This window comes from Temnothorax americanus, unplaced genomic scaffold (genome assembly GCF_048541705.1).
Source record: "Temnothorax americanus isolate GAGA-0224 unplaced genomic scaffold, ASM4854170v1 Scaffold8, whole genome shotgun sequence".
Classification (NCBI taxonomy): domain Eukaryota; kingdom Metazoa; phylum Arthropoda; class Insecta; order Hymenoptera; family Formicidae; genus Temnothorax; species Temnothorax americanus.
In genome coordinates this window covers 2,508,164-2,523,092 of record NW_027509802.1, presented here as the reverse complement: position 1 = coordinate 2,523,092, position 14,929 = coordinate 2,508,164, and the positions used below count along the sequence as shown (strand labels likewise).

The 14,929-nt window shown below is 45.1% G+C and overlaps 1 protein-coding gene across 7 annotated transcripts in view; it reads right to left on the bottom strand.

Annotated features, from left to right (window-relative positions):
- Positions 1 to 14,929, bottom strand: part of Cut (homeobox protein, cut) — a 139,585-nt gene that overhangs the window by 17,076 nt on the left and 107,580 nt on the right. For all 7 annotated transcript variants that reach the window (XM_077423734.1, XM_077423738.1, XM_077423736.1 and 4 more), the window contains 2 exons: positions 3,731 to 4,049; positions 605 to 1,843 (listed from right to left, as the gene is read on the bottom strand). In XM_077423734.1, the coding sequence (XP_077279860.1) occupies positions 605 to 1,843; positions 3,731 to 4,049 (1,558 nt within the window). The remainder of the gene's footprint in view (positions 1 to 604; positions 1,844 to 3,730; positions 4,050 to 14,929) is intronic.

Sequence of the window (14,929 nt, the reverse complement as noted above, 5' to 3'; positions counted from 1 at the left end):
ACGAAGAGGGATGCGATCTCTTGAGCGTTCCTTTCCCGCGGTGCAGTTAGAGGGAACGGAAGTACCATCGGGCCCCGCGTTAGGCAGCCGAAAGGTTAGCTGACAGCTCGTGGTTAGTGATTCGGCGAGATGGATTATTGGCAGTGCGAGGCGGAAGATTTTCAAGAGTCAAGTCAATCGACAAGTTCATCGTCGACGACGAAGGCAGAAGTGCATGGTGACGAACAACTCGTTTAAGTCTTAAGGATCGAAGACGGAATGTGATTCAACGTAATTACACACTTAAGATAGCGAACCATTCGATTGCGCATCTTCGAATGGTCACGCTGAACTTTACCGTAAACGCGCGATTTATCACGCTTATGGGGCGTGGAAGGAAGTGAAATTAATCATGATTGCCACAGGTATCCGCTACAATGTAGCGGCATGTGTAATTACGATGTCTCGTCCGTCTTTATGGACATCGAAACGTCAGACGCTTCAGCCTTCGTCGTGTCAGACGTTACGCGTCGAGAAATTGTACGAAACGAAATAAAAAAAAAAAACTATTAGTGAGAAACGGAGAGAGAAAGAGAGAGAGCTGGAACTGATGATCGGTACTCACCTTTCTTGGGGATCAGGGACTTGAGCAGCAGCACGGCGTTCTCGTCGCAAGCCCAACCGTGCATCTTCCGATAACTGTCGCGGCCCTTTTCAGTTAACTTGTCCCAAGGTTTGGGCTTGCTAAGCAACTCGCTGACCGTGCCTTGACTTAGCCCAAGAACGTATTTGGCGAATAGTCTCTGACCGATATTGTGTATAGACAACAGTTCGCGCACCCGCCTGGCTATGTGAAGAGTGTCAAGATTCTGCGAAGCGTACTTGTCCATATTATGACGCAACATCTCCTGCAGTCTCGCCTCCATGGGATCGCCCTTTGGAATGAGGGACTCGCCCAGCCGACCGGCCATACCGGCGGCACCGAACTCGTCGCCGAATCGGAAGGGATACGTTCGATCGTCAAACCGAAACGGACTCTTCAGGGTATCGAGGACGCTCAGCCCGCCGATATTGTTATTCGCCAGATGATGGCTATTGTTATTATTGTGACATGATTCTTGATCGGGCGGACTCTTCGGGGGTGGTGCGCTCGGTACGCCGGGCGTGAGACCGCTGCCATTGATGGAAGCCGAAGGAGTACTAGTTTCCACCATCGACGTCGGTGGCTGGAAGCTCGGCGGCGATGTCAAGGCGGTTGTGGAGGATGGTGTCGGAGGTGCCGGCGTCTCGTGTCCCGATACCGGCGTTGGTGCTTTCTCAGTGACATCTAGACTGCCCAGGGGTGTTGTACCGATCGGTGTATTCGATTTCACCGGAGTATTCGAGGTGGACGATGGATCCGTGCCCGGTGATGGAAGATGATTTAAACTACTTGGCGTTGTTGGCGGGTGTAAACCCATGTGCGGTTGGGCTTGTTGCAATTGTTGTTGCTGTTGAGTTAACTGGCTTAATTGAGATGGCTGTGATTGCTGCTGTGGCGGTTGCTGTTGCTGTTGCTGTTGCTGCTGCTGTTGCTGCTGTTGGCTCATGATAGACCTTTCCAATGTCCGCCTCCAATTAGCGACGATCTCTTCACCGAGAAACGAGCCGAAGGTCTCGACGTTCTGGAGGGGTGGCGGAAAGAGGAGGCTCGAAGTCGTCGAAGTGGCCGAAGAAGGCGTCGGGGTGGAACGTGGAGGGAGAGAGGCTGCTGTCGGAAGCGGTGGCGGTGGTTGCTGGGAGGACACATGGGACGTAGGTGGCACACCTCCGACCCCGTGGGGCGAGGCGGTCGAGGCGCGCTGCAGGGGTGACGATAATCCACCTGCAACCACCAAAAACACAAGGGAGCCCGTCAGCACGATCTCACGCGTACATGACACTCAACCTAACTTCGGCTCGCGATGTTGTTCCCGTTCTGATCGCCAGTCCGTCCGCGCTGTCTCTTTCGAAGTACGAAATCGACCGGTGACTTCGGTTCTGTTGATCATCTTCCGGGAGACTCTCTTTTTCGACGCTTCGTCGAATTATAATCCACGCTTGAGTGTACAAACAAGGAACGACGTGGACGCCAACGAGAGGAAGACTGTGGAGACGTTGCCGATCGCCCGGAAAGAAATTGTGGCCGTAAGGATACCGTCCATCTCGCGTTGAACGTTGATCGCGATGACGCGCGCGGATTCGAGAAATCACGTCAAATAAGATGCAGTTCTTTGTCCTATGACGTGTTTGTCGCAAATGTCAGAGTACGGAATATCGCAGGGTTGGGAACAAAAACTTTCTACGTGGCTGCCTGGGAAGTATTATGTGGTCTTTTAAAGTACCATCAAAACCGGCCTCGAAAAAGATTTTATGTTACCACGTGATCTCGGCGTACGAGATGTTTGAAATCTTTACGTAAAAACGGTGCTCTTACTCCGTTACGGTTGAAGGAAGTAATAGCGGGATCGGAAAGATAGGAACACGAGCGACGACGACGTAGAAGGATGGATTCGGTCGGTTTGATTTAGAAGGGGCGACACGTTGCAGTATCCCTCTGGCTCTCTGCATGTACAGAGTGTCTCTTTCTCGTTCCTTCTCATCGCGCGCTCTCTCTGTCAGCTTGGATCGATTCATAATAAACTCTGTCCCCGAAACAATGGCTCGGCCCGGGCAAATATTGCGAATATCGTCCACAAATTTGCGTGCACGAAGTTTGCGTTTCCCAGTGTACGGATGGAAATAGGAGGGAAGAGCGGTTTAGAGGACCCTTTACGCGGGCAAGAGAGGAACATTTGGAACATTCGGTAAAAGACAAGGTAGGCCTATAAGAGAGAAAGATAAAGGGCTAATGTGTGTTCGGTTGCGTTAGTACCTTCCACGAATGTACGTTATTATTAGCGAGAGAATGGCTCGAAAAAGTGCAGCCTAAGCAGCCAAGTCTGGAGAAATGAAATATGTATATGTGAGAGAGAAGTAGAGACGATAGGAATGATAAAACAGAGATAGACTGGACAGAGAAGAAAAGAAAGAGACAAAGAGAAGTAAAAGGGAAGACAGTATGAAAGGTAGAGATAGACAGAGAGAGATAGAGAGATAGAGAAAGAGAGAGAGTCAGAGAAAAGTGCGAACACAATGGCAAGCAGGGTTATTTTTGTTGTTCTCTTTTCCGATAAGCTCCTTCAGTCATCCCTCGTTTATTCTATGGAAGCGTTCTTACGTCCGCGTTGCGTGACTCGTGTCCTTTTCATTGTTACTCGATGATAAAGCCCGTCGACGGAGCCTCGAAGAGAGAGAGTCGGGGACCGAAGATCAGAGCGGTAGCGCAAGAATTAGTAGCGAGATGGCCGAGGTGTGACCGACCTACCGACACCTCGTTACTTTTTTATCTCATCTAACTATTATTTCTTTTAATTTTAAAATAGAGATCCCTACACTATCATATATTTCTCTATTTAAATATTACATGATTTTTTTATTTTTTTATTACATGTATGCTTCCGATTAATTAACGCTATGATCCATATTTAGAGACAATATTTTTGAATGTTCCATTTTTTTCAAAACAATTAAGTTTAATACAAATTATATTACACAATGCTGGAAATCAGCTAACCCGATTCTGCAATTTCGCGTTTTATTCTTCTTCGAGTTACTTCAATATTTTACAATTAAAATTAAGTATCTTTCATATGTAACGATTTTAAAAGAAATATATCGTTAGTCCACTTACCGAGTGCGTCGGGTGTATTGGAGGGTTTCAGGTTCTCAGCTTGTTGGAGCGCCTTGAAGCGCTCCATAAGAAGATGTTCCAAGCTTTTTCCAGGCTCGCCAGTTGGTATCTGCGAGAGGTCGACTGATCTCAATACACTGATTTCGCGCTTCAGGTCATCATAGTCCCTCTGCCGTTCCAATTTGCTCTCCAGTCTGTTAATGTGCTGCCTGCGCACTTCAAGTTCCTCTTCGAGCCGCGCCGTTGCTTGCGCACTTGTCTCCTGAAGGCGTTGCAGGCTCTGCTGTAGCCTGGACACCTCCTCAACCAATTGGTTGATCTAGAAATAGCAACATCGACCTCATTAAATGTTTGATAAAAATCATATTCGTGTAAATTGCAGATCGATAAAGTAACGCATATAAATCAATTGGAAAATCTTAAATGTTAATATCCCCCAACGCAGTGTCTTGCGCTCGTTATATTTATTGAACGATACCGACGATAAAATTCCCCGCATTAAGGAAGACATCGCACGATATAAATCACAGAAATTGCTACTTCCGGAAATATCGGCGAGTACTTTCGCATCGCTCATCAGGAAATCGACTCGAAGCAATTAAATGAAGATGGAACGTAACTACATTATCATCGACGCAAATATAGAATCACATTTACGAGTTCCTCTCCCTCCTTGCCTCGAGCATCGTTTATCTGGGACCGAACCTAGTAAGGAGCTTACCAGAAGCTCTTTATTAATTTTATCGGGAATATATACGGAAATCAATAGCGAACGCTTAAGCGAGGATAACTGTAAATCTTGGCGAGTCTGAATGTAATTACCGTGGATTAAATTACGTATAAAGTTTCAATCGAATCGATCGAATCGTTGAATTGTCATCCTATTATCGTATCGGTAATAATTTATGACATATGTCACCGACTATCTCGTCGCTTCGACACTTGAAGTTCTCGAAGTTCAATTGGATATAATAATAAATATGATTTCGCAGCTATCTTGTTGTTAGCAAAAGCTATATGATTTTGCAAAAAGTGGTTTTACTTAGCGATTCTATGTTTTTATTTAATTTCCTATAACTTAAAATTAATAAAATTAGTGCGTGATAGTTTTGAAGAAAATATTTAATGAACGATTCTCAAAGATAATTCCTGATATCAGAACTAAAAATGCTAAAAAATACTAATTAGCGTAAAGAATTAAGTATAACCTAGAGGATAAAAGAATCAATGACATTTATACTCATGGTGTCGCCCGTAGCGACGTATACGAAGTACATCTGTCCCTCATTAATGCGTCATCGATCCGCACATAATAATTACAGTGCGACCGCGCCGTCTTGTTTTTCCATTTCTATAACGAGGACGAATCCGGAATGTTGAAAGAATCGAGTGGCAGCAACGCCGGCAAAAAATTATTGCGACGAATAGAGCGTACGGCAATCGTTGTGTTGCCACTGTGCCGCAATCAATCGCGATGAATTGCGAGCACTCGAAACCTATCCACGTGTTCCGCGAGGGTTCACATGAATGCGTGTGCGCGAGGATACGGAATGGTGGGAAGGGCAGGCTGCAGGCGCAGGAAGAGGAAGAGAGAAAACCGATCAAAGAGGGGTAGGATGGGACGATTTTAAAGCCGAGTACGTTGGCGCGTTCGCGATGCAACGAGCTACGTGAATGAGATCGTATCAATTGTTTTTTCTCACCGAGGCATCGTTTCTCTTTCCGTGCTCCGCGGGTTAATCGAGAAGCAACGAGTTCAATTTTGCAAAATTCGCACCTCTACACCACAGATGTTGGATACGCGTGTTTTTGCATCTTGCGCGGGCTTTGACCGTTCCCCTAGTTCAATTTATTTAAAATCTACAAACGCGAGAATTCCTTTCTCGATTTGTCACGCGGTGTATTCACTGATAATGGATATAACCGGTACACGTATCGATTGAGTCTTTATAATTTAATGAAATTAACCACATTCCTCTGGCGCCTTGTAACACCATGACTCATCGCGGTAGCGTAAAATCGAACAGCCTTGACGCACGCGGGTAAACTTGCACGTTTTTACTCGTTAGTTTATTTATCGGGGGCGGCTACCTGTCGATTGTCCTCCGTTTCATCCATAATCGATACGCGCTTACGTCCAGAAGCTTCGTTTCTATATACTTGTATAAATATGTATGTGTGTATATGTATGTAGCGAACAAATATGAGTGCGTATTGTGGCGATGTCATACACACACACGCACTCATACACACGAACACACATACACATATATACACACATAGCGGTACACAGGTAAGAACCGACGCGGGTGTAGATAAGTACGCATTGACGTTCGATATACTATCAGGTAGAAAGGGGTGGTTGCTGCTGGCGGAGGTGGCTTATGTAGGGATAAGTTTCCGAAGTTGCCGCGATCGCTCGCAATAATGTCCGCCATTAGTGGCGATGAGGTAGGTTATCGCCATGAGGGAAACCTGAAACGAAGGACAGGTGGAATTAACACCACGTCGATCGACGAACTTACGATAAATACGGCGGCGACCCGGCGCGGCGATGCGTGTATTTTTTTTCACGTGACGGACACTCACCCCTTGCGTTTGGCGTTGTGGGAGAGCGGTCTATCGACTCTTGCTCTCCGTCTCTTTCGTGACTACTGTTTAACGATGCGAATAAAACGATGAAATCAACGTACACATAGTGCAAAATGTGACCATATGTTTCTTCAATTAGTGAACTATAGAGCGAGTAAAGCAGAACTAACGGAATGCAGAACCTACTTTAAACTTTCTTCTGACACATGTTTTATACGAAAGAGAAATGATCATGACATAATGCTATCCATATTATTGAACACATACGTGTGAAATTTTTAATTTAAATTTTAAAGTGTCCAGTCGCGATGTTCAAAGCATTTTATGCATTACAACAATATACATAAATCATAATATATTTCCATAATATTCGTAATATATTAACATGTATAACAGTTGATTTTATTTATATAAACGGTATTAATCTGGTTTTACATAAATCTTAGATGAAACAAAGGTTATTTAATAAATCTTAATTTAGTTGAAATGTAGATACACATATATTAATTTTATGATGTCTTAATTCGCAATTAAAATTTAGTACTGGATTTTTTTTTTCGTAATATCACATATCGACTTTTCATAAGCTGAAATGCAATCTGACATGTATATGATAGTAACGATAAGAAAGATCACTGTCTCTTTAATTCATTCGCTTGAATATCAATGGTATTAATAATCGTACTATTTAGAGATGACCGCGCGATGGATCAATGGGTTTCGGTTAAATTTAACGTTTCCGGGAAGTTCACAAAAACCGTCGATTCTCGATTGTTGCAGTTACATATCGTTCGTTATATTGAATTTCAACCTTGTACTGAATTTCATTTCCAATCTACTTCGCGAATAATTTATTTCTATCAAGAGGGAAAGAGAGAGAGAGAGAGAGAGAGAGAGAGAGAGAGAGAGAGAGAGAGAGAGAGAGAGAGAAAGAAATTCTGCATCTTGTTACTAAATTTGATTAAAATTAGTTTTATTATTACATAAATTAGTATTATCATTACATCTTTTATATGTATAACAAATTAATTGAACAATTAACTTGAATTATAAAAATAATAACATTAATGTTGCACATTATTAAAAACAATACTCTATGGATAAAAAATTAAAAAAATTAATTGCATGTAGCACGTTTTAAAAGTAAAAATGTTTTAAAAAAAGTAATTTAACAATCATTAGTTTATTTTGCGAAAAAAATGTGAAGAAGGGTAGAGATCATGAAAGAAAAGTAAGAGTGAAGAATTATCGCTAGGGACGGCAGTAGAGGGTTAGCGGATGTTGGCAGGTTTTCTACGTTGGAACAATGTCATCGGTAGAAGGAGAACCGCTCGTTAGCGAGATTCTCGACTGCTGCAGAGCCACACAAAGTCAGTGTGCGCGCATAAGAGACGTACGTGTAGGGGGTAGTGACCAACGAGCAGCCCCCAGCACGAAGGCGTCCAATCTGGGAGGCGAAGTGGGGGTGAGTTGAAGCAAAAACAATCGGGGCTTGATCGATGGTCGTGAGGTATGGCGACGAGAATGTGAAGGCGAGTCGGAAGACATGATCGGTCGTATGCAAATTAAAGCGAGGACGGTGGGCTCCGAGCTGGCTCGTAGGGAAGAACCCGAAGGGTGCGAAGTCGAAGGGTACGCGGAGGGTATGCGTACAGCGCAAGGGCTGCCTGTACGCGGTGGTGTCAAGCAAACTTGAAGTAGCCGCACGCGTCCGTATTGTTTCTTGACCGTCGCGCCACCCTATCGTCTCTCACTCCCCTTTCCGCCATCCCACACGTCCTCTTTCCTTCGCAACTCCCTTAATCCTACGCGATTTTTGCTATTTGCATTATATAGGCGTCGGAGGCCTTTGTTTGTTGAGCTATTGATCACATTTTCTCCTGCGGTATAATCAATCTTCACGCATACGTCCACGGCCTTTCTCATCCTTACATGTGTACACGCACATGTGTATGTGGGCGCGTAACGTACACGTACGCGAATGTATGCACGGACGCGGTGACTCGAGTAACGCGGCTCTCCGATATCCACACGCCGCGGCACATTAGAACCCCTTTTCGTATACGTACGTAAATTCGGTACAGGGACAAGATGGCCGTTTGCTTCGTATTAATTTCGTAGTCTGTCCGCCAATGATGCGTCGGTACGAGATCGTCATGGCCGTCGAAACTCACGTTCTCGCTTTCAGTGGTTTCACGGTTCCCCTTTCCCTACCACGTCGTCGCATTATCGTTTCCACGTGGACGACGGGAACGCAAATATAAATTGTCGTTTACGTTCGGATACTTTGATATCCCTTTGATCTATACCCATTACCTTGATGTATCTCTGATTGGGTTAATCGTCGTAAAAATTACACTTTAACAACTCATTTGTTTATTCAACTTGTTCTTGATTTGTGGTCGATTTTTTGCTAGTTAGGGCGAATTCGTCAGAAATTATTTCTAAGATTAGACAGAAAATTATAATTTGATCTAAAAATACCTTAGTAAACAAACAGAAAATAATATGGCCATATCTAATTTGATGACTGAAAATCGAGATTCTTACACGTGTAAATTCTTTTTTCTTTTCTTATGGCGATTAATTGAGTTCAATACAATCGCAAATTTTTTTTGTAATATGAAAGACAAATATACTCAACGTTTTATATTTCAGGACGACAACAGAAAAGTAAAAAAATTAAATCTATACACATTTGCAGAAGCTCTGGTTAGCACATCTTACTAAGAAGCAACGATTCATAAAATTCGATGAATCTTTCATGCATGCGAACGAGCGCTTTGTTATATCGCTCGATCCATCGCGAGAATTTGAAACTCGGTAGATCACATGCTTTTGTAAAATCTCGTATCCTGATGGGGATCGATATCAGCCGTCACGATAGGAAGATTCCATTTTTGCATCTCGGAAGGAAAGATCGCCGGTATCAACCCCTTTAGTGGCAAAGCACCCCTTTGGGCCGTGGAGCTTTCTCCCATGGAGGTTCGCTCCTCTTCTCGCCACAGGAGAATGCCAATTAAAAGCCGAGGTCGGAAAGAAAGCCCAATCGATAGGAGGCGGCTTGCCTTCCTCTTTCTCGCTCTATCTCGCCGATTTTCATTCTCCTGCTTATTCTCCTTCCCTTTCACTCTGCCGACGTGGGTAGCTGAAGCAACCGAAGCGAAGGGTTGCCCAAACTGGGAAGTGGGAATTATGGGCAGGATTAATATGCAAGGACTGGATACGTGCGGTGGCAGGAGGTGGAGGAGACGGAGTAGAAGGAGGATGGGCGGCTAGGGGCTGCAGGAGGGTGGCGAAGCAACAAAAGGGGTCGAAGGGGAAGTATAGACAGAGAGAAAGGGGTTTTCCGTTTTCTGTCTCCGTCAAGCCGACGTCGAGATAGCTGGGTCGGTCATTCGTTCTCTCTCCGTCTTCACTCACGTCTCTCTCATTCTATCAGCTCGCATCTCATCCCCACCACACCCTCCTTACAGGATACACGGCTAACGGACACCCCTATCGATTTTACAACTCGATATATGTGAATACCCACTTGTCTAATGACTGATCGGGCTTCGAGCTCAACCCTTTCCCTCTCTCGAGCGTCCTCCCTCGAACCCCTTCGCGTTTCTGACCGAGCTTCTCCGCCAGCCATCCTCCGTTGGTACGATACTACCTCACGGGAACTATGGAGAATGAGAAAGGGGAAGGAGGGAGAGAAAGAGAAAGGCAGCAGCGGCAGAAGGAAGAGGGCGCGGGAGAGAGAGTTGAGGCCGAATGTATCTCGCCTCATTACACTGACTACGTGCCTTTGGCCAACATCTCGCGTTGCATCGACGCGCAAACCCTCGCAAAAATCCGACAGAAAGGGCGCTCGCCATCCCTATCGCGACGTGTCTGAATTTTTTGCCGTAGGTGGAAAAAAGTAGCGAGATGTGGTCAACTGCGATTCGTCATTATTCGCACGAAGACATCTTAATAAGAACGCTATTGAAATATCGAATAAGAAAATGTTAAAATATCTAATACTGTCTTGAGCTTTCATCTCAAATTTAAAAAAATATAGCAAACGATTAAGTAATAAAAATAATATTTATTAAATTTTTAGCGGTCTCTCTCGTAGCAGTCTTTAGCAGTAGATATAGTTTGAAAGTTTTTTTAAGCGCGAATTTTTAAACGCACAATTACTCGTAAATTGGGGCAACAATAACTCTTAAAATCGCCCGCGAGAATCAAGATTTCTCGAAGTAGCTTGTCCGTTATGCAGCCGAGGGCAATGTTTACCTTACAGAAGCTATGCACGGCGACGTGGAGAGTTGCAGAGGGATGAGAAAGCGACTGCTGGGGTAGCAAAGGGAGGCGGATAAGAGGGGTGTCGCCGGTCGTAACGTACCTCGGTACGAAGGGTAGAAGGCAAAATGTATGATATTTTATTTTAGCGTTCTTCTGGGCGCCGCTAGATAAGCCTCCGAGGATTTATGCTTATTACGAGCGAGCACCGGCGAGGGCACTCTTTGCCGAAACCGGTCCTATACATACGGTAGTACGCGATCCTCCTGGTTGCCACCCTCACCACTCCCACACCTTCCCTCGTCTCTCACTCTCGTACCCCTGATACACGCGGTTATGCGTAATATACATCAGATTATGAAAGCTAGTAATACCAGGTAGAGACTCGACCATGCGATATTGCCTTTATAATGGAACGACATCTCGCGCTTGGTATAGTCACCCCTGAGCTACAGTATTGTTTTAAAAACTTGCATTATTAGAAATGTATGTAAACAGTCTTGCTTAAAGCGCGGTTGCACCGAACTCTTTTTTTCTTTTTTTTTTTTATCCGACTACAATAACCGAGACTTCTACCGAGGATCGGTGATGCACAAAGTCCGTTTCGCGTTTATATCCAATACTATTGAAAAGATACTGAAAATTATTACCGTTCATTATTTGTAAAGCTCCACTAATCGTGTATAAATGTTCGTTGAAGCGAATACAAATTAATAAAATAAATCATGTCATTTTCACTTATCGAAAGTAACGATATTCATTAATATACCGTAATATATGCCAGTGTAGCATAAAAAAAAGACTAATAAAAATTAAATATATAGATTTAGCACGCTCGCATGTTCTCGCGCGGCGAGCAGAACGTTGAAATCGTTACGGGCATAAATTATTTCCACAGCTGACCTAATAATTCCTCGATGTTTACAAAGGATTTAGCCATCTTCGGCACCTGCGCTGCTACGATCCGCAATCGACCGGACAGCGGCCACGAAGAATTAATATTAACCGCGTTCGTCATTTCTCTCTCTCTTTCCTTTTCCCTTGTACTCCTCTCCCTTCTCATCTCTCCTTCGCCCTATTCCTCTTTCTCTCCCCGACTCTTTCTCTGATTTGCATTACGAGGACTACGCGTTTATGAATACGTACGCCCACCCACACTCGACTCGCGGTGGCTCGACAGAAGCCATATATTAGTCGGGGCATTCGCCGGAGAGAAATATTGAAACGAGAGAAACGGGCACGGATTGCCGGGCTACGGATGGCAAGAAGAGGGGCACTGAAGAGGAAGACGTCTGAGCGTATTCGTATCAATGTCCAGTAAAATTTGCAATAATCGCACCCTTCTCTGTTTGCTCGTTTACTCGCCGAAAGAAACGATTCGAGATTCCAAGAAATGGGCATGCAATTATTTGCGTAAACCACTTTTTCAAAGTACTTACAATTTTATAAGAAAAGTATAGTATCACAAATAATATTTTTATAAAAAATTTATGAAAAAATAATAGAATCATGATTCAGAAATGTGATTCAATTTTTTAACAAAACGGACTTTTTTTTTAACAAGTATTATTCCAACGATATCATATTAAGTGTAAAGTTAAATGAAGACTTCTGTATGGCTGACGTATTCTGTCTGAAATCACTGCGGTCTATCGACGGGTATCGAACGTGTCAACGTCGCCGGCTTACTCGGCGTCTAGGCGCGAACGGAGGAAGCTCGCAGGTTGCAAACAATCATTTCCCTCCCGGGAAAGACAGAGAGATCATAAACGCGCGCGAATGTTGCGAGAGGGTCGCGAGTCGGGCATTTATTTCATAATCAGCAGCTTTCGAATCGCCGTCATTGTACGCGGCAGCGCTTATTGACAGAAATACTCGATAGGAAATGCTCAGCCGCTGGTCTCTGACATTTATGCGGTAGCTCTTCCTCCTCGGTGGGAGAAGGTGGATGGGCGCGATCTCGCGTGTGTGCGTTTGCATACGCGTATACGTGTATACGAAGGTACGAGCGCTTAACACCACATGCCACGCACGATAGGTCGAATCGCGGAGGGTGAGCAACAACTGCCGATCGGGCTGAAGCACACATTATTATCCATCCGGCAGTGACATATATTGGAGGGCGCGAGTGTGTGTTGGGTGCGCGCACACACCTTGACTGCATTGTCGCGCTGGCTAATGAGAAAGTTGTGAGTTTCGCCATTCCGGAGCGAGGCGGTGCACTGTCGGGAAATACCGAAACCCACGTTCCGATCGAAGAAGCGACTCGAGGTTCGTCGCGCAGCGGCGGTTTCGCGAAAAGATAGGGATCGGGGACGCGACTATTCGTTCGACAATTTTGCGGCATGACACGATGGGAACGTCGGCGTGTTTCACGCGTGTTACGCCGGGTTATAATTCACGTATGACGATCTAGATTGGAACGAAAATTTTAACTGTATTACCACCGTTTGTTAGCGCGGATTTGCGATATCGTGGATGAAGAAAAGCGACGCGATTAATAGCTAGAGAACGGATCCGCACGCGATATACCAAGCGCGAGATCGCAATTGGAAATAATGATTTATTCGGCCGCGTCGAGCTCGAAGGTGCTCAGCTAGCATGGGCAGAGGGGAAGATGCTCCTTCGCGCGGTCTAATTGGTGGAAGCGAAGGGAGAAACTTGGACGTAAAAACACCGCGCGATATCGAACGTACGTGTCCGCCGGTGTATGGTTCCACGTATGATACGTGTCGTTACTCAACCCCTTCGGTCTTCTCCAACAGAAATCCCCTTCCTCCGATATATTGCGAGAACCCATCTCTCCCCTGCCCCTAGTTTACCCCATCGCGAGGCCCGGCAATGCAAATCTCTTTTTCTCCGCGCGCCTCGGTTTTATATAGTGCGTCTCTCGTCTCTCGTTCCGAACTCTTCCTCCCTTATGCGGTCGACCACTCTTTCCGCCTATCGTTCCTTCCTCCCCCTCCTCCCTCTCCTCCCCCGCGCCCTATCGTTCCTTCGCCGCTACCATCCTTTTGTACGTGGTCTCTCTCCTTCTCTTTCACACGCTTTCTCTCTCTCTCCTCTCATTCCTTTCTGTATTTCGCTCTCCCTTTTCCGCCACCGTCTCTCACGGTCGCCCACCCTCTTCGTCTTTCTCATTTCCACTGTGCACACCCCCGCCCCCGCCGTTTTCCACTCGGCAACACCGCCGACACCGCCACCGTCGTGGCCAATACAATCGCCGCCACGCCACCCTTCCTTCACGGCGTCGGTCGTCGCGTACCGGCTCTCTTTTTGTCATTGTGGCTTATTCGATATATTGTCTACGGTGGCTCGCACGGAGGCGCGGCTGTCCCGGGGGCGTCGGGAGATATTAGAGACAAATGACGGCGGAAGAAAAAATCGCGTACGTGGGAACCGATCCTTGCGCGGGCATCTAGGCATTTTCAACGTTCGTTCCGGGGGTTGGACATTTGAATCCCGGTGACATACGACGTACGACTACATCGTCAATCAGATTCGAACGAGATGCCTGCGGTGTCATGAAATACGAGAGACCGTCGCAATATAAATCGTTTAATCATTTAATAGTATTAATGATTATATCTGATAATTTTGCTTTCGCTGCTCTAATCTATCAAGTTTTAGAAAAAAAAAGTTTAAGATCTCGAAATCCTCCGAGGACAATTCTAGATCACTGACGCGTATTATTATGGTCAATACTATCGCCTCCTGTTTATTATAAGCGTTCGCGGAAATAGGAATCGCTCAAAATTCATCATACGGTTGACATATTTGTATTTTGCGACAATCCATAATGCCGTATGCAAATACGTAGTTATAAGAACTTCAATCGTCGATAAATGCTTATTACGTATCAATCGTTATAGGAATTTCATTTTCTCACACTCATCGAAATATTCAATATTTTTCTATTACAAGCAATTTTTCTATATACTTCAATCTTTTGTATCCAATAAAGTCTAAGGATCAACAGTCGGATGGATCGATCTGGTCATTAAATAAGCCGTCTCGCAAGATAGCCGCGTACGTCGGGATATCGACAAAACTTTAGACCGGCCGGTATCAATCATCGTGACAATATTATTACCGCCGGCATCACCCTTCCTTCGCGACACCGCGACACCGCGCACTGACTCTTTTTATTATTGTGGCTTATTCCATGCATTGTCCGTGGCGGTTCGTACGAAGGCGCGGCTGTCCCAGGGGCGCCGAGAGATATTGGAGACAAATGACACTGCAACAAATGCGTGGGCGAGAGACGACCCTACCGACACGGAAACCTTCCCGGTTGGTTATTGCTTTTGACTAATGTATCTGTTTTAAGAAATC